Below are 20,189 nucleotides of genomic sequence, written 5' to 3' on the forward strand. Positions count from 1 at the left end.
CACAACCTATACACCCCACCTATACACCACCCCATCTAACCCCACAACCTATACACCACCCATCTAACCCCACAACCTATACACCACCCCATCTAACCCCACAACCTATACACCACCCCATCTAACCCCCACCCCCCACAACCTATACAATCTAACACCACCCCATCTAACCCCACAACCAACCTATACACCACCCCATCTAACCCCACAACCTATACACCACCCCATCTAACCCCACAACCTATACACCACCCCATCTAACCCCACAACCTATACACCACTCCATAACCCCACAGCACAGGTTCCACCACCCCAGCAGAGAAAATGAAGCTTGGGAAGAGTATAGACTTACCTGATCTTGTCCGCTGGACTGTCAGACCTGGAAGGCAGAGAGATGAGAAAGGAGATGTCATTCACAGGGGCATCCTCGTATATTTCACTCATACAGGTGAATACCTTAACAAACCATGGCATAATCAACAGTTATTGTCCAATCGCAGAATTCTGCAAATGGCACCTAAAACAATGAGAGAAGAGGCAGTCATCCTGGATAATCTTGTAAGCCAGTTAGCAAACACAACAAACCACAGAATGCATTTGTCAGAGCAAAACCTCTTCAGCTGGTGCAATAAATGCTAATGCTAATAACCTAGCCTGCTCCTATTGCACAGGAACATCTACACACTGGCACCGGCATCCCAGCTAGCCTACCGGTAAGCCAGCTAGCCTGTGCCGTGCTGTAGCTGCACTGTGAGCAAACAAACCGCTGCAGACAGCCACAGATCAGACAGAACATCCAGAGCAGTCATTAAATGTAGCTGTTACCTGCAGAGGAGACATGACATTCCGTACCCTCTAAAGCTGGGTACAGACCGTTCAACCCCCAGCAGCAGCAGCCAGGTATTGCAAGCAGAGAGAAAAGAGTAGCATTCAGGAGAAATCCCATATGGTCAAACGTAAGGTTCCTATTCGGAGCAGTACACAGAGAAATAGCGGGGGAGGAACTGTAGAGAAAAAGAGCGGGACGGAGAGGAGAGCAGGAGAGAGAGGGAGAGAGAGGAAAGGGAGAGTAGAATGTTGTAGCCTACCGTAGATACTATAGAAGAGTGAGAGAGAAATAAAGAGAGAGATAAAAAGGGGGGATTTCAACAGCACCAGCTCAGCTGATTCTTCAATAATGATTAATACTCTGTATTTCAATTTATTCAAAGCCATTATCACTGCTTCAAGTTTCCTTACAGTCAATTTGGCTGTGATTCGTTTGAATATCTTTTTCTGTCACCACTAAACCACTGTATGACGAATCCATTTTCATTACAAAGACGCAGCATTTGAAAGAGGCAGATATGACAGGTGCCTTTAGAAGCTTCAAACAGCCTTCCCTTTCTCCAGAGTGAGCTCAGGCCATTGAGTTCCTCCTGATGTGGTATCTCATAGCTGAGGTATGATCTTCTCTCTCTCCAGGCAGGGAGGCAGGCAGCACGCTCTCTCCCTCTCTCTGTTCTCTATCTGATTTACTCCCCATGCCTGACATTTGTGCTCCCTGAGACCACTGCGATATATCTCCACTGCTGACAGAGGTAATATTGAGCTGGAGCCGCAGCCATCCACCCAGTCACACCACAGCCCACTCACACCACAGCCCACTCACACCACAAAGAGAGGAACAGTATGTTCTCACTCACATTCAAAGCCCTGCCACTAACATGTGAATTACAATTGCTAGCAAATTTAGCATGCTTAATAATCACAGGTCACTCACTTTGTGAGGAGCGACGAACCGCCCTTGCTGTCTCTGCCTGTCTAGCTCCCCTCTCTCCACTGGGATTCTCTGCCTTTGACCCTATTACGGGGGCTGAGTCACTGGCTTACTAGTGCTCTTCCATGCTGTCCCTAGGAAGGGTGCGTCGCTTAAGAGGGTTGAGTCACAGACGTGTTTTTGACAGGTTTTGCTCCCCCACGGGCTCGTGCGGTGGAGGAGATCTTCGTGGGCAAAACTCAGCCTTGTCTCAGGGTAGTATGTTGGTGGTCTGTTGATATCCCTCTAATGGTGTGGGGGCTGTGCTTTGGCAAAGTGGGTGGGGTTATATCCTACTTGGTTGACTCTGTCCGGGGGTATCGTCGGATGGGGCCTCTCTCGCTCCCTCCCGGAGGACCTGAACCCTAGAGCCATGCCTCAGAACTTTCTGGCCTGATGACTCCTGGCTATCATGCTGCTACTCCAGTTTCAACTGTTCTGCCTGCGGCTATAGAACCCTGACCTGTTCACCGGATGTGCTACCTTGTCCTAGACCTGCTGTTTTCGTCTCGTCTCGAGACAACTGACATTTAATCCTGAGGTACTGATCTGTTGCACCCTCAACCACTGTGATTATAATTTAACCCTGCTGGTCATCTATGAACGTTTGAACATCTTGACGAACCATCTGGCCTTAATGGCCATGTACTCTTATAATCTCCACCCGGCACAGCCAGAAGAGGACTGGCCACACCTCAGAGCCATGTTCCTCTCTAGGTTTCTTCCTAGGTTCCTGCCTTTCTAGGGAGATTTTCCTACCCACCGTGCTTCTGCATCTGCATTGCTTGCTGTTTGGGGTTTAAGGCTGGGTTACTGTATAGCACTTTGTGACATCTGCTGATGTAAAGAGGGCTTTATAAATACATTTGATTGATTGCTTGATAATATCAAGTGCCTTGAATCCTTAACTTATCATATTACTTCTTGTTATTGTTGCTAAATTACAATGATTAAAAACAGCTAAATTGAAGACTGACATGTCCCATAGAAGAACATGTTCATTGCAATCATTACCAACACCATAGAAAGTGTCTCTAAATTATCAATAATGAGCGTTTACAGTCCAGATGCCAAGCACGGCTGAGGACCAACTGCCATCTAGTGGTGAAAAAGAGCAGTGCTGAGGACCAACTGCCATCTAGTGGTGAAAAAGAGCAGTGCTGAGGACCAACTGCCATCTAGTTGTGAAAAAGCAGCAGTATAATAAGCAGACAGAATAGAGTCAATTCCTGAGCATCCTGATTCATACAGTCAGCGCTCTCCCCTTGCTTTCATCAAACCAGACAAACAATTAAACCCTTTTGCATAAATACAAAACGTAGAATACAAACAGAATACACATACAAGTAAATTCAGAATCTTCTTGTATTTACCTCTCCTCTCGGATGAAGGGAGTCAGGAAGCGAGAGGAGTCATCGTCATGGCTGCTCTGCTGGCTGCTCTGCTGGCTGCTGTGTGACAGAACACAACAGAGAGGAACAGATGTCAGTCATACACCAATACACAATCACACAGAATAAATCTTATGAAAGCATACCATGTGCCCTTACTTACTCCAGGTGTATTCATAGAACATTTCACTGCTACAGTGATTCTGTGTCCTGAGAATATGTACATCAGTTCACCACAATAGATGCACTTCTTAGTTATATTCACTAGATGGCACTACAAGACACACACAAACATTGATCATGAGTCATACAGAGATACAGAGGTAAAGGTCTGTGGTGGTGATGTTCACCAACCATATACTGTGGCATTTAAGAGAATCCCACCCGTCCTGTTGTGCTGCTTGGATACCCATTAAACCCATTCTATCTCTGTATACTGATTTGATTCCCAGTTAGAGGCATTTTAAGTCCTTCCAGAAATGTTGAAGACATACAGGTAACTGCCAAAATAAAGGAAATACCAAGATAAAGTGTCTTAATAGTGTGTTGGGCCACCATGAGCTGCCAGAACATCTTCAATGCACCTTGTCTGGAACTCTACTGGAAGCATGCAACACCATTCTTCCACAATAAATTCTATAATTTGGTGTTTTGTTGATGGTGGAAAACGCTGTTTCAGGCAGCGCTCCAGAATCTACCATAAGTGGTTTATTGGGTTGAGATCTGGTGACTGAGATGCACGCACGCACGCACGCACGCACGCACGCACGCACGCACGCACGCACGCACGCACACACACACACACACACACACACACCCTTTAAACACCCTATGCTCCTTTGAGACGCCACTTTTAAAGTCACTGAGATCTCTTCTTCTAGCCATGGTAGCTAAAAATAACAGGAAAGTGGGCATTTTTATACATGACCCTAAGCATGATGGGATGTTTACTGATGAATTAACTCAGGAACCACACCTGTGTGGAAGCACCTATTTTCAATATACTTTGTATCCCTCATTTACTCAAGTGTATCCTTTATTTTGGCATTACTTGTAGGTAGCTGACATTGAGAAATGGTCCGATGTCTAAGGATGAGCACATTTCAAAGAAGAACTTTGACATCGTCTGTAACATGATCATACAGTCATAGGGGCAGCTTTTAACATATTACATTTGCATAAGACAGATGTTCAGAATTATCCAAAGAGAAACTGAGAGCTGAGTTTCCTCCAGTCTTCAAAAGTAAAACAGAACCTATGAAACCTTTTTTGCTCACTACGTTGCCTCTGAGGAGCCAGTTTAAAACTGCAGACTAGGCTAAATAATGCTTCAGTAAAATACTGTCAATCATTACGTGTTTTGAGACCTTGTGAAATGGTGGTTGTGTCCATGACTCCATTGGTTTTTTAGAGAGGGCCTTTTTGTTGTTGTTGCTTTGGTCATATTCCCCACTGTCAAGTTAGAGTCTGTGGTTTCTCAACTGGCATGCCAGACAGTGAAGTTCTGCCTAGGTTTTCCAGGTAGTTATTGATGTTGTTTAAAAGGGTATGTATACCCTTGTGAAACATTCAGCAATGCCTGGATTGTACTTGCTCTACAATAAATCAGGTGTAGGTTATTAGTAAACTCACTGCTCTTGAGTTTGGTTGCATGTGTGTGATGGTCAGACACACCATTGTGTACACCATGAAAGTTGAAGTGGCATAAAGCCTCACTAAATCATTCATAACTCATACACAATTGGTTCAATATGTGCTTTGAACATGATAGCTACTGTAGGAGATGTAACAAAACACTGTAGGTTTAAAGAGCACTGGCATTGCATCAGACTTAGAGGCATACAGAGTAGTGGTCATGGTGTTTTCTCTGGGCTTTGAATTAATTCCAAAGCAATGGCTTTTCAGGATGAGTTTCTGAGAGGCAATCCAAACAAAATGGAGGACTTTAATAGACTATGAGACAACCATCCCCTCGGCAACCATATCTCCTATTATGTTATCTGTATAAGTATCAACAGTGGTTGATTCGCAAGAAATAGCCACTTACAAAAAAAACGTGAGCAGGGTTAACATTTCTCCTTCACCACATTCCTTAGTTGAAAGCTGAGGAAAACCTGTACACTAAAGAAAAATAATAATCTGCTCCTGGAAATCTCTTCAACAAACCATATCAGAAATAACCCTTCTAAAATGTCAACTGGGAGGCATTTCTAATCTCTTCTATTGCATTAGCAACACTTTCCAAGTCTTGTTAACTGTTATCTTTAATCTCCAGTATCTTGCCGAAAGTTTTTGTCTCTGAAATACTTAAATCCACAGTCCAGACAGAGACACTAATGCCTGGTGAAAGATACTGTCCTGTTCCCCTAAATAATTCCAGGTCTTATCTGCTCACAACAGAGACTCCACAGGGGCTAAAGCGACTACCACTGCCAGACCTCCCACACACACACTATACTCACACACTGCCAGACCCCCCCCCCCCCCCACACACACACACACTCATACAATGCCCCCCCAGTTTATAATAGCAATAAGGCACCTCGGGGGTTTGTGTTATATGGCCAATATACCACGGCTAAAGGCAGTATCCAGGCACACCACTTTGCGTCGTGCCAAAGAACTTTGCGTCAAGTCTTTAGCTGTGGTATATTGACACACAGTGTACATAGCTGTACGTAGCTGTATTGCATAGCTGTAGCTGTAGCTGTACATAGCTGTATTGCAGTATGGAGATTAAACACAAACCTTTACATCTTAAACTAAAACAATAAGTTACATTGTAACTACAGTAAGTTACTTGCACTTACCAATGAGTACGTTTGATGTACAGTACCAGTCAAAAGTTTGGATACAGCTACTCATTCAAGGGTTTATCTTTATTTTTACTATTTTCTACATTGTAGAATAATAGTGAAGACATCAAAACTATGAAATAACATGTATGGAATCATGTAGTAACCAAAAAAGTGTTATATATTTTATATTCTTGAAAGTAGCCACCCTTTGCCGTGAAGACAGCTTTGCAAACTCTTGCAATTCTCAACCAGCTTCATGAGGTAGTCACCTGGAATGCATTTCAATAAAAGGGTGTGCCTTGTTAAAAGTTAATGTGTGGAATTTCTTTCCTTAATGCCTTAGAGTTATCTTCTGTACGCCACCCCTACCTTGTCACAACACAACTTATTGGCTCAATTTGGTAAAAGACCAAGTCCGTATTATGGCAAGAACAGCTCAACCATCAAGCACAGGAAAGGAAGACCCAGAGTTTCCTCTGCTGCAGAGGATAAGTTCAGTAGAGTTACCAGCCTCAGAAATTGCAGCCCAAATAAATGCTTCAAGTAACATACACATTCTAACATCAACTGTTCAGAGGAGACAAATTGCTGCAAAGAAACCACTACTAAAGGACACCAATAAGAAGAGACTAACATTAGACGGGTGGAAATCTGTCCTTTGGTCTGATGAGTCCAAATTTGAGATCTTGGCCTCCAACCGCCGTATCTTTCTGAGATGCAGAGTAGGTGAACATATGATCTCCGCATGTGTATTTCCCACCGTGAAGCATGGAGGAGGTGTGATGGTGCTTTGCTGGTGACACGGTCTGTGATTTACTTAGAATTCAAGGCACACTTAACCAGCATGTCTACCACCGCAATCTGAGGCCATACGCCATCCTATCTAATTTGTGCTTCGTGGGACTATCATTTGTTTTCAACAGGACAATGACCCCAAACAGACCTCCAGGCTGTGTAAGGGCTATTTGATCAAGAAGGAGAGTGATGGAGTGCTGCATCAGATGACCTGGCCTCCACAATTACCCGACCTCAACCCAAATTAGATGTTTGGGATGAGTGAAGGAAAAGCAGCCAACAAGTACTCAGCATATGTGGGGACTCCTTCAAGAGTGTTGGAAAAGCATTCCAGGTTAAACTGGTTGAAAGAATGCCAAAAGTGTGCAAAGCTGTCATCAAGGCAAAGGGTGGCTACTTTGAAGAATCTAAAATATGTAGATTTTTTAAAACACTTTTTTGGTTACTACATGATTCCATGTGTGCTATTTCATAGTTTTGATGTTTTTCACTATTATTCTACAATGTCGAAAATAGTAAATATAAAGAAAAACCCTTGAATGAGTTGGTGTGTCCAAACTTTTGACTGGTACTGTATATCAAGAGGATTTGATATACAGTACCATCTAAAACTGTAACAAATACTTTATTGTATATCATACAGTAGACATGGATCAGTTTTGATATGGATCAGATTTGATATCTGGTAAGACACAAATGAAGACCCTACTCCAATATATTCTCCGAACAGAGTTGTCCCTTGTGTCAGAGACTGGAAAGATCTGACCTCTGACTGAAAACAAAGTGTGTCATAACATGTCCGACTGTCTCACTTTCAATCTTACTGCTGTATGAGAGAATAATAGACAATCCACACAGTGGGATTTGTATACAAACTGGAATACATTTGCCATTGAAACAATTCAAATTCTAGACAGATAATAGTACATCGAAGACAACTTCAGACGCTATCAAACACATCTTTGGCAATGATTAGGCCTAGACGCTCATTTGAAACACTGTTCCGAGTCAGACAAAGCACACATAGTTGTGCACTGTCTTGGATTGTCGAACAGGAATTCAGCTAACTGCTAAGGAATAGTGCCTAAACCATGGTCCAGTATTCTCCCATGGTACAATTTATAGCATTATCAGTAGTTAGCTGTACTCACAGCATGTTTGACGGGTGTTCTCTGTGAAGTCCTGCTAAAATGTGCTAAGAACGTCCGGAGGGGTACATAAGTCACACAAGCCAGTTTAACTATTAATGTCATCGTAGCATGTTTATACATTAACTGATCAAATACACAGCTAGGTCACACTTGAGCTTGGACTGAACCTGTAGCCATAGAAACTAGTCATCCATTCCTTCAGGTTACAAGATTTACCTTGTGAAACAGATAGTGTATATAAAAATGTGGCTATGAGCTATCACCCTTGAGTAAGAATGTAACAATAAAACAATACTTCCTCTGTAACTGATTTACTTTTGGCATTGTTGAAATGACTGAGTTCAGGGCCTTCAATACAATTACAACACAATGAATGCTTATTGCATTGCTTTCAAGTACACTGACAATGGCCTTGAACCAGATGTGACTACAATGGCTTCACCCGAGGCTTGCTACAGACAGAATCTCAATGCAAAATAGGAAACCTGGAAACCATACTTTGTTGGTGTGCAAAGGCTAGTATGACAGACCATCCATTTCCAGAACCATGCTGTGGGAATGAATAATGTATGAAGTACATTTATTGTGGTGTTGCAGTAGCGAGGGGCTGCACATAGCATCTCTGATATGGCCATGGTATTGGAACTGAGAGCCAGCCAGGGGACATATACAGTAGCTTCCACCAGACCATCCCCCAATTTCCTCACTACATCACCTGAGCAAGAAGCAGTTCCTTGTTCCCATCAAGGCTGCTCTGACCATGCACTTACACGCCATGCTGGCACTGACAGCCCCCATTGCACTACATTATAAATCATAGCAATATAAAGAGTGGGAGGAGAACGCTGGAGCCAGAGCAGCATATGACAAACAGACATCCACTGTGGGTTAATTCTGGACCAACGGCACAGCCCGGAAAATAGTGTGCCGTCATTGGTCACAGCTTCCTTTGTGAATGCTTAATTCATGGCTGTGTGCTGCAGAGGCAGTCAGAGGCAGTGGTTCCCTTAGGGCTACAAGAGTTGAGATGGAGAAAAATATGTAAATATCTCGTTATGTTCGCTATCTGTGTCGCCTCTACCCAACATGATGGAAATATCTTGGGTCTGCAATCCTGCCAAATAAATAATTGATGATGGGATCATTAATATTGAGTTGTGGTGGTTTTTGTAACATAAGCCCACTGTTGGTCTTTTCAGTCTTCATATATCACTTATTTCACAGCAAAACAGACCAAGACAGGACTATTCAACAGCAGAAAGGAATACTGTATGTGTATGTGAACCATTGACAGATAATACGGTGTGAACAAACTGGTTTTGCATGCCTAGAGGGGGATATACAGTGGGGAGAACAAGTATTTGATACATTGCCGATTTTGCAGGTTTTCCTACTTACAAAGCACGTAGAGGTCTGTACTTTGTATCATAGGTACACTTCAACTGTGAGAGACGGAATCTAAAACAAAAATCCATAAAATCACATTGTATGATTTTTAAGTAATTAATTTGCATTTTATTGCATGACATAAGTATTTGATCACCTACCAACCAGTAAGAATTCCGGCTCTCACAGACCTGTTAGTTTTCCTGTTCTCCACTCATTACCTGTATTAACTGCACCTGTTTGAACTCGTTACCTGTATAAAAGACACCTGTCCACACACTCAATCAAACAGACTCCAACCTCTCCACAATGGCCAAGACCAGAGAGCTGTGCAAGGACATCAGGGATAAAATTGTAGACCTGCACAAGGCTGGGATGGGCTACAGGACAATAGGCAAGCAGCTTGGTGAGAAGGCAACAACTGTTGGCGCAATTATTAGAAAATGGAAGAAGTTCAAGATGACGGTCAATCACCCTCAGTCTGGGACTCCATGCAAGATCTCACCTCGTGGGGCATCAATGATCATGAGGAAGGTGAGGGATCAGCCCAGAACTACAAGGCAGCACCTGGTCAATGACCTGAAGAGAGCTAGGACCACAGTCTCAAAGAAAACCTTAGTAACACACTACGCCGTCATAGATTAAAATTCTGCAGCGCACGCAAGGTCCCCCTGCTCAAGCCAGCCCATGTCCAGGCCCGTCTGAAGTTTGCCAATGACCATCTGAATGATCCAGAGGAGGAATGGGAGAAGGTCATGTGGTCTGATGAGACAAAAATAGAGCATTTTGGTCTAAACTCCACTCACCGTGTTTGGAGGAAGAAGAAGGATGAGTACAACCCCAAGAACACCATCCCAACCGTGAAGCATGGAGGTGGAAACATCATTCTTTGGGGATGCTTTTCTGCAAAGGGGACAGGACGACTGCACCGTATTGAGGGGAGGATGGATGGGGCCATGTATCGCGAGATCTTGGCCAACAACCTCCTTCCCTCAGTAATAGTATTGAAGATGGCTGGGTCTTCCAGCATGACAATGACTCGAAACACACAGCCAGGGCAACTAAGGAGTGGCTCCGTAAGAAGCATCTCAAGGTCCTGGAGTGGCCTAGCCAGTCTCCAGACCTGAACCCAATAGAGAATCTATGGAGGGAGCTGAAAGTCCGTATTGCCCAGCGACAGCCCCGAAACCTGAAGGATCTGGAGAAGGTCTGTATGGAGGAGTGGGCCAAAATCCCTGCTGCAGTGTGTGCAAACCTGGTCAAGAACTACAGGAAACATATGATCTCTGTAATTGCAAACAAAGGTTTCTCTACAAAATATTAAGTTCTGCTTTTCTGATGTATCAAATACTTATGTCATGCAATAAACTGCTAATTAATTACTTCAAAATCATACAGTGTGATATTCTGGATTTTTGTTTTAGATTCTGTCTCTCACAGTTGAAGTGTACCTATGATAAAAATTACAGACCTCTACATGCTTTGTAAGTAGGAAAACCTGCAAAATCGTCAGTGCATCAAATACTTGTTCTCCCCACTGTAGATGTGATTAGTCTGAAATGGTAATGGTCCAGTTTATATAACTTAGGGAGCTGATAGGGTTATGCACACATGCCTCTAGGTAAGATAGGATGTTTTCAGTCAAATGGCATGAACATGACATAATAACCCTCTGTGCTACTACCATCTCCGCTCCCTGCTAGGGGAGAGGGAGAACACAAATACCAGCAGAACTAGAAGCTTCTCCATTCCCCTTAACATAACAAGAATAGTCTGCACTGCAGGTTCTCATCTTATTGTGTAATTTGCTGACAAATCAAATGTTATTTGTCACATGCTTCATAAACAACAGATAAAGGTGAACAGTGAAACACATGCTTGATGTTAGTGTGCTGTGTGTTACTCCGGTGCAAACCTCCCACTGGGTTGAATCAACGTTGTTTTCACAATATCAATGAAAGAGCAGTATGTCCAACATACTGTACATATTAGAACAAATTACAACTAGCTCTTTTCTCATGTCAATAAATTGAGAAACTACTGGTTCTTCTACTGGACAGGAAAGAAGTTGAGAATAGATCATCATGTGTGCTATGGATTTCTCTGCTTCTGAGACAGTGACTCCAAACAGTAAGGCAATTCCATGGTAACAGAATGACGCTGATACTTTTTTTCACTTTAAAAGTATTCCAAACTAAAGCCATTGATTGCAAAGTTAAACAAAACTCTATACACAAGGACTGCTTTTAACAAATTCCATTGTCAATTTTACAAAAAAAACATTTACTTGAAAAACAGTGCAGATGTGAAGCTGGGTAATAGAATGAGGTTAAAATCTCTGTCTGCAGAAAGAATGTGGTGTCAGCTATGACATGGCACCTTGAGTTTGCAAAACATCTCTTTTAGTTATTTAGTAAGTGATGTGGATTAACACCCGGTAACAGAATTATGGTAACAGTATGACATCATGGGTCCCCTGTCATTATCTTCATTGTCATGTATCCTGAATAGGTACACAAAGGTAGAATGTGTAATATCTCCCTTCGCATGTTTAACTCTACACACTGGCTATTAGTGGTTTTCCATTAAAACAATAAGAAATATTCATAAATTCCAGGTGCACAATGCAAAATACGTTCCTTTTGCGTATTTTGGGCATATTGAATATGACCACTAGAGGGCAATGAAGTTATCTACTGCAGTTAACTTCTTCGAGATAGGGGGCGCTCTTAATTTTTGGATAAAAAACGTTCCCGTTTTAAACAAGATATTTTGTCACGAAAAGCTGCTCGACTATGCATGTAATTGACAGCTTTGGAAAGAAAAAACTCTGACGTTTCCAAAACTGCAAAGATATTATCTGTGAGTGCCCCAGAACTAATGCTACAGGCGAAACCAAGATGAAGTTTCATACAGGAAATGCCCCAGATTCTGAAGGCGCTGTGTTCCAATGTCTCCTTATATGGCTGTGAATGCGCCAGGAATGAGCCTGCCCTTTCTGTCGTATCTCCAAGGTGTCTGCAGCATTGTGACGTATTTGTAGGCATATCATTGGAAGATTGACCATAAGAGACTACATTTACCAGGTGTCCGCCCGGTGTCCTGTGTCGAAATTATTGCGTAATCTCTAGGTCCATGCGCGTTCCATTTCTTCAGAAGAGAAAGGCAACTGCCACAAAGGATTTATCATCGATAGATATGTGAAAAACACCTTGAGGATTGATTCTAAACATCGTTTGCCATGTTTCTGTCGATATTATGGAGTTCATTTGGAAAAAAGTTCGCGTTTTAATGACTTAATTTTAATTTTTTTTCTTACCCAAACGTGATGAAGAAAACGGAGCAATTTGTCAACACAAATAATATTTTTGTAAAAACTGAACATTTGCTATCTAACTGAGAGTCTCCTCATTGAAAACATCTGAAGTTCTTCAAAGGTAAATGATTTTATTTGAATGCTTTTCTGGTTTTTGTGAAAATGTTGCATGCTGAAAGCCAGGCATAATCCTATGCTAGGCTCTCAATACTGTTACACAAATGCTTGTTTTGCTATGGGTGAGAAGCATTTGCGATTTTCATGAATAGATAATGTTTTGTTATGCTAATGAGCTTGCGGATAGATTTACACAATCCTGGATACAGGTTTTTTTCGTAGCTAAACGTGACGCAGAAAACGGAGCGATTTGTCCTAAACAAATAATCTTTCAGGAAAAACTGAACATTTGCTATCTAACTGAGAGTCTCCTCATTGAAAACATCCGAAGTTCTTCAAAGGTAAATTATTTTATTTGAATGCTTTTCTGGTTTTTGTGAAAATGTTGCCTGCTGAATGCTAACGCTAAATGCTACGTTTAATGCTACGCTAGCTATCAATACTGTTACACAAATGCTTGTTTTGCTATGGTTGAGAAGCATATTTTGAAAATCTGAGATGACAGTGTTGTTAACAAGAGGCTAAGCTTGAGAGCTAGCATATTGATTTCATTTCATTTGCGATTTTCATGAATAGTTAACGTTGCGTTATGCTAATGGGCTTGAGGCTGTAGTCACGATCCCGAATCCGGTATGGCTCGACGCAAGAAGTTAATGGCACAATCTCAAACCGAACACTTGGCCCCTAAGGCCTTTATCAAGTAGCTACTTTCTGTTGTGTTCGATAGTGATCACTTGAGTCTGCAGTGATTTGGCCAAAATTAACATCGAGATTATGGACGCTCGACGTCTCAACTGAAAGGTATAAATATTCCAAAATTCTAAATCCATTTGCGTGCATTGTCTCCCGCAACCTGTCTTGTGCACGTGCGGAGCGCTTTAAATCCTTGTCAAATAATTTGAAAGATGCATATCTATTACTAACATTACAGCAGTGTTGCATTAGGAATTAGTTAAAGACTATATCTTTTTTTATGATGATAATGATCGGGACCTGTTAGTGGTAGTTTTGGAATACCTGCACTGTGATTTAAATTTTGTGGAAGAAAAAAAACAAGGGGAAACTTAGGGATTTTGGCAATCTACTTCTCCAGTGTCAGATGAACTCGTAGATACCACTTCTATGTCTCTGCGTGCAATTTGAAGAAGTTGTGAACTAGCGCTAGCGCAATTGCTAACTAGCGTCTAGCAGATAGCATAGACTTCCCGTCATTGGGCAAATGCTAGTTAGCTTTGTCTTGCGAAACTACCTCTAACTTCCTTCATACTGGACAGATATATAAAAATGGTATCCACAAATTCATCTGACTCTGGGGAAGTAGATAAAGGAAGTATCACTTCAACATTAACTTCCCATTTTCATTTAAAAGTTTTAACATTTAAACATTCACACAATGCCCTACAAAGGCAAAACGCAGTAACTACGAATTTGGTCAAAAGTCTGATCTGTAATGCCCAGGTATATTATCTGATTCATGTGGTATTTAGTTTCCTGACACAAGAACAATCCAGAATATATAATGGAGTGTCAGAAATTGTTATTTGCCTGGACAATAAAATACTTAGAATTCAGATTTTGCAGTAAAACCAATTATGTAGTTACTGCATTTTTGCCTTTGTAAGGGTGTGAACGTTTAAAAGTCAAAACATTATAAAGAAATTGGGACGTTAACGCTTTAGGATATGTTGAGATTTTTAGCAATGAGACCCTTTATCTACTTCCCCAGAGTCAGATGAACTCGTGGATCCCATTTTTATACACTGCTCAAAAAAATAAAGGGAACACTAAAATAACACATCCTAGATCTGAATGAAATATTCTTATTAAATACTTTTTTCTTTACATAGTTGAATGTGCTGACAACAGAATCACACAAAAATTATCAAATGGAAATCAAATTTATCAACCCATGGAGGTCTGGATTTGGAGTCACACACAAAATTAAAGTGGAAAACCACACTACAGGCTGATCCAACTTTGATGTAATGTCCTTAAAACAAGTCAAAATGACGTGCCTGTATGACCTCCCTACAACGCCTGGGCATGCTCCTGATAAGGTGGCGGATGGTCTCCTGAGGGATCTCCTCCCAGACCTGGACTAAAGCATCCGCCAACTCCTAGACAGTCTGTGGTGCAACGTGGCGTTGGTGGATGGAGCGAGACATGATGTCCCAGATGTGCTCAATTGGATTCAGGTCTGGGGAGCGGGCGGGCCAGTCCATAGCATCAATGCCTTCCTCTTGCAGGAACTGCTGACACACTCCAGCCACATGTCTTGCATTAGGAGGAACCCAGGGCCAACCGCACCAGCATATGGTCTCACAAGAGGTCTGAGGATCTCATCTCGGTACCTAATGGCAGTCAGGCTACCTCTGGCGAGCACATGGAGGGCTGTGCGGCCCCCCAAAGAAATTCTACCCCACACCATGACTGACCCACCGCCAAACCGGTCATGCTGGAGGACGTTGCAGGCAGCAGAACGTTCTCCACGGCGTCTCCAGACTCTGTCATGTCTGTCACATGTGCTCAGTGTGAACCTGCTTTCATCTGTGAAGAGCACAGGGCGCCAGTGGAGAATTTGCCAATCTTGGTGTTCTCTGGCAAATGCCAAACGTCCTGCACTGTGTTGGGCTGTAAGCACAACCCCCACCTGTGGATGTCAGGCCCTCATACCACCCTCATGGACTGTGGACGACGCAATCGCAATCACACTGCACACTGCCCTAAACCATCTGGACAAGAGGAATACCTATGTAAGAATGCTGTTCATCGACTACAGCTCAGCATTTAACACCATAGTACCCTCCAAACTCGTCACCCACCCTAGGTCTCGACCCTGCCCTGTGCAACTGGGTCCTGGAGTTTGACGGGCCACCCCCAAGTGGTGAGGGTAGGAAACAACATCTCCACCCCGCTGATCCTCAACACTGGGGCCCCACAAGGGTGCGCTCCCAGCCCTCTCCTGTACTCCCTGTTGACCCATGACTGCGTGGCCATGCACGCCTCAATCATCAAGTTTGCAGACGACACTAGAGTGGTAGGCTTGATTACCAACAACGACAAGACAGCCTACAGGGAGGAGGTGAGGGCCCTCGGAGTGTGGTGTCAGGAAAACAACCTCACACTCAACGTCAGCAAAACAAAGGAGATGATCATGTACTTCAGGAAACAGCAGAGGGAGCACCCCCCTATTCACATTGACGGGACAGTAGTGGAGAAGGTGGAAAGTTTTTAGTTCCTCGGCGTACACATCACAGACAAACTGAAATGGTCCACCCACAAAGACAGTGTGAAGAAGAAGGCGCAACAGCGCCTCTTCAACCTCAGGAGGCTGAAGAAAATGAACTTGTCACCAAAAGCACTCACAAACTTTTACAGATGCACATTCGAGAGCATCCTGTCGGGCTGTATCACCGCCTGGTACGGCAACTGCTCCGCCCACAACCGCAAGGCTCTGCAGAGGGTAGTGAGGTCTGCACAACGCATCACCGGGGGCAAACTACCTGCCCTCCAGGCCACCTACACCACCCGATGTCACAGGAAGGCCAAAAAGATCATCAAGTTCAACAACCACCTGAGCCACTGCCTGTTCACCCCGCGAGGTCAGTACAGGTGCATCAAATCTGGGAACGAGAGACTGAAAAACAGCTTCTATCTCAAGGCCATCAGACTGTTAAACAGCCATCACTAACATTGAGTGGCTGCTGCCAACATACTGACTCAAATCTCTAGCCACTTTAATAATTAAAAATGGGATGTCATATATGTATCACTAGTCACTTTAAACAATGCCACTTTATATAATGTTTACATACCCTACATTACTCATCTCATATGTATATACTGTCCTCTATACCATCTACTGCATCTTGCCTATGCCGTTCGGCCATCGCTCATCCACTTATTTATATGTACATATTCTTATTCATTCATTTACACATGTGGGATTAAGGTACTTGTTAGATATTACTGCATGGTCGGAACTAGAAGCACAAGCATTTCGCTACAATCGCATTAACATCTGCTAACCATGTGTATGTCACCAATAAAATTGGATTTGATCTGTGTATACTGTAAGACCTATATATAACTGCATTATTGTTCTTTTCTTTTTTTGTGTTGTCTTGCATTTCAAGTGTTTTAAGTTCTTATCTATATTACTACTTCTATTGTGGAATATTAGGAAATAGTGCAGAGGTTAAGCATTCCACTATACTGTTTTACACCTGCTGTATCCTGTGCATGTAACAATATAACTTGAAACTAGTGATCATGGGGCTCTTTACATGGTAATGCACAGTAACCAAATCATTAGACTGCTTGAATCCACTGACCCCCGGCCTCTATGTTCTCTAAATACATCTATGTGCAGTTCAGCAGGGATTTTCAGAATGATTTTGTTACCTCTAGCTCATGGTGCATTTGAACACTGCATTTGAGCAGACGCTACTGACAGCTTTTAACTGACAGCTTCTATTCCTGCCTCGTGGTGTGTGTAAAACATATATATATATATATATATAATGTTGAATACAATGTTGAATACAATGCTGCCTCACGATCATAAACCTGTGATTCTTATTTGATCTTACAGCTCAATTTAAAAAAACAGACATTCTAACATGACAAGGACCTTGACAAGGTTCTTTCTGTTAGTGTTAGTACTGGCTAAAACGTTAGTGGACAGTGACATCAGGCTCAAAGCAGCATGAAGGGTTTAAGGGAGAAACAGGAGGGAAGAAAGGAGAAGTTTAAGTTTGGGGGAGGTAATACTCCATACCAACCTGCTCTCGCTGCCGGCGTGCTCCTTCTTCTCTCTCACCCTCAGCCACTTGCGGAGCAGGAAGCGCTTGCGTCGGGGTGAGGCACTGGGCGTAGAGCAGTTGGACCAGGTTGCCCCATCCTCGTCACTGGATGGGGTGATCTCGATGGAGGGCAGCTGCAGGTACTCCTTGGAGTCCGAGTGGGAGCGGGTAGAGACTAGCCACCCATTCACCAGCCTGCCCCTGTCTTTCTCCTTCTCTCTCTCGCTGGGCACGTTCTTCATGCGCCGCATCTTGAAGCGCTTGCGTCGTAGTGTTGGGGTGGACGAGCTTGACCACACAGGACCATCCGAGACCCCGCCATTCCCCCCATCCGAGTAGGCAGGGGCATCGCGGGGGACGCTCAACTGGAGCGACGGGGGCCGTAAGTTCTCGTTCATGGTCGAGGCTCAGACTCACAATCACACTCAGAGACTGCTACTAGGACAGTGGATATTGGAGGAGAGGTGCTGGCTGGCTCGCCGTTTTAGTAGTTGGCAGGCTTGCTGGGAGCTGTAGTTGGCGGAAGCTGAGGCAGTAGCTGGTTGTTGAGAGTCAGGTGCCAAGATGCTCCAATAGCACAGCACACACTCAAAAAATACTGGGTCGTCCTCATTTACTGATCTCTCATATAGCCTTATATCCTCTTCTGGTTCCTCACCACTGGTTTTCAAGGTTAGCTTACAGGTGAGCCCTTCAGATACCCTGGGCCTGGCCTGGTCCTCAGCTGTGGGGAGATGTGTGGCTGTTGCTGGTCGCCGGGCGAGACTAGCGATTTGCAGCAGCGTCTCGGGCCAGGAGAGACGGATGGATGAGACAACAAAGGGGGCGTCTGTTCTCCAAGGAGCAGATGAAACATGTATAAGGTCTGTCAGGGAGTGTAACAGTACTCCTCCGCTCTCCCCCGGGACTGGCAGGCCCAGTTACACACTTAAACATTCACAGCTCACTCGCTCCCTCTGCTCGCTGGCTGCCTATTGTTGGCTGCTAGGACTGACTGTCTGCTACTCCCAATGCCAGACAGGAAGACTCCAAGTATCAGCAACCCTCCAGTCTTGAAGTTGACCGAAAAGATGAGCTCTATACTGTATGCTGTACTGTATGCTCCAGGTTATTGGTTACTGTCCCATGACTGTGTTGTAGGTTGGGTAGGCTCTTGTAGTCCGTCGTCTGGAGCGCCAGTGTCCCGCTGTCCTCTCTGGCTCCACACAGACACTCCCTACAGGTTAGAGGGAGGTGATAGGGGTGCTGAAGGCGATGACACAGCAAAGCAGACACACACACACGCACGTACACACAAAGACACGCACACAAACATGCACCCAGGAAACACAATGAACACAGACAGAAAACACACACAAACAAATATGTAGAGGGACACACACACACACACACACACACACACACACACACACACACACACACACACACACACACACACTCTCATTTACACTAACCTGTTCTTACACTGGTATCTCCATGTAATGCATTTAATGCTGTTAGCAGGCAGTGCTACTCTGTGTCTCCACTGTCTGTGTCTCCACTGTCTGAGTCCACCACCATACACCTTACTAACTCAGAGAACATTAACCAATAAGAGAAGTTTTGAACCACTAGCCATGTGCTCAAGTCTACATTTCACTGTACAAATGCAGAGGTAATTGTAGTATTAGGTTCAGATATACTCACCGTGTAATATACTGTACAAATATACTGCCCCAAAGACACATTGACGATCACTTTATTTATGTAGCAGATGTATTTGTTAAACTGTCTGATGGGTAAGTGATATTGCCATGCGGAAAGTGTAAATATCTGAGACATGGAGGTATGAAAAAGACAAGGCTTTGATGAAGTAATAACCTGTTACTGCAGAATGGAGCTCTAGCCTTCCATTGTTACTGTATGGAGCAGGCAAGTTTCCTGTCCTCTACCCCACACTCTAACAGGCAGGTTTCATGTCCTCTATGACACACTCAAACGGCTGTATCTGTCAACAACACTAACAGTTTTATGTGTCAACAAGCCTGCTCCTTGGCCTCTTTATAAACAGTGTGAAGAGACAGCGTGGGTAGAAATAACCACTAAAACAGACTGGCTGTTGAACCAACCCACAGAGGATATACAGGTAAATACCAAAATAAAGGAAACACCAACATTCACTCAAGTGTTTCCATTATTTTGGCAGTTGCCTGGAGGTCAGAGCACAGCAGACACACAGAGAAGTCAATGGTAATCATAACCATCTGGGTTGAACAAGCCAGTTTCCCATGACCTAAACTCGGCATATTGACTAATATACAGTATTGAAAACGTTATGCAGAAATAGCTTATTCTGCTTATAGTCATACTGCTTATTCTATATAAAGGTACAGGCCTTAATCTTGTAAATCAAGTTGGTCTTTGATAGTGGAAGAGGATGTTTTCCGCTTCCAAACAAACTTTTAAAATCTTGAATGTTCAAAGTTCAAACTTTAAGAGGTCTGTAACCTGTATAAAACTGGTATTAATATGACCTAGCCTACTACAACAACTGGAAAGATTGATGGAAGAATGTGCCAAGGTGTTGAATTTGAGACATAGTAAAGAAATCTAGCGATTCAAATCACTGAGGCAGCACTGGCCCCAAGAGATA

The 20,189-nt window shown here is 43.4% G+C and overlaps 1 protein-coding gene across 1 annotated transcript in view; it reads right to left on the reverse strand.

Moving 5' to 3' along the window:
- The window catches only part of gramd1bb (GRAM domain containing 1Bb), an 85,911-nt gene extending 67,057 nt beyond the window's left edge, over positions 1-18,854 (reverse strand). The window contains exons 1-3 of the mRNA XM_065000427.1: positions 17,537-18,854; positions 3,172-3,249; positions 353-379 (exon numbers count right to left, since the gene is read on the reverse strand). Of these exons, the coding sequence (XP_064856499.1) occupies positions 353-379; positions 3,172-3,249; positions 17,537-17,955 (524 nt within the window). The 5' untranslated portion in view covers positions 17,956-18,854. The remainder of the gene's footprint in view (positions 1-352; positions 380-3,171; positions 3,250-17,536) is intronic.
- Positions 18,855-20,189: the final 1,335 nt, after the last annotated feature.

Source organism: Oncorhynchus nerka, linkage group LG14, assembly GCF_034236695.1.
Source record: "Oncorhynchus nerka isolate Pitt River linkage group LG14, Oner_Uvic_2.0, whole genome shotgun sequence".
Lineage (NCBI taxonomy): Eukaryota > Metazoa > Chordata > Actinopteri > Salmoniformes > Salmonidae > Oncorhynchus > Oncorhynchus nerka.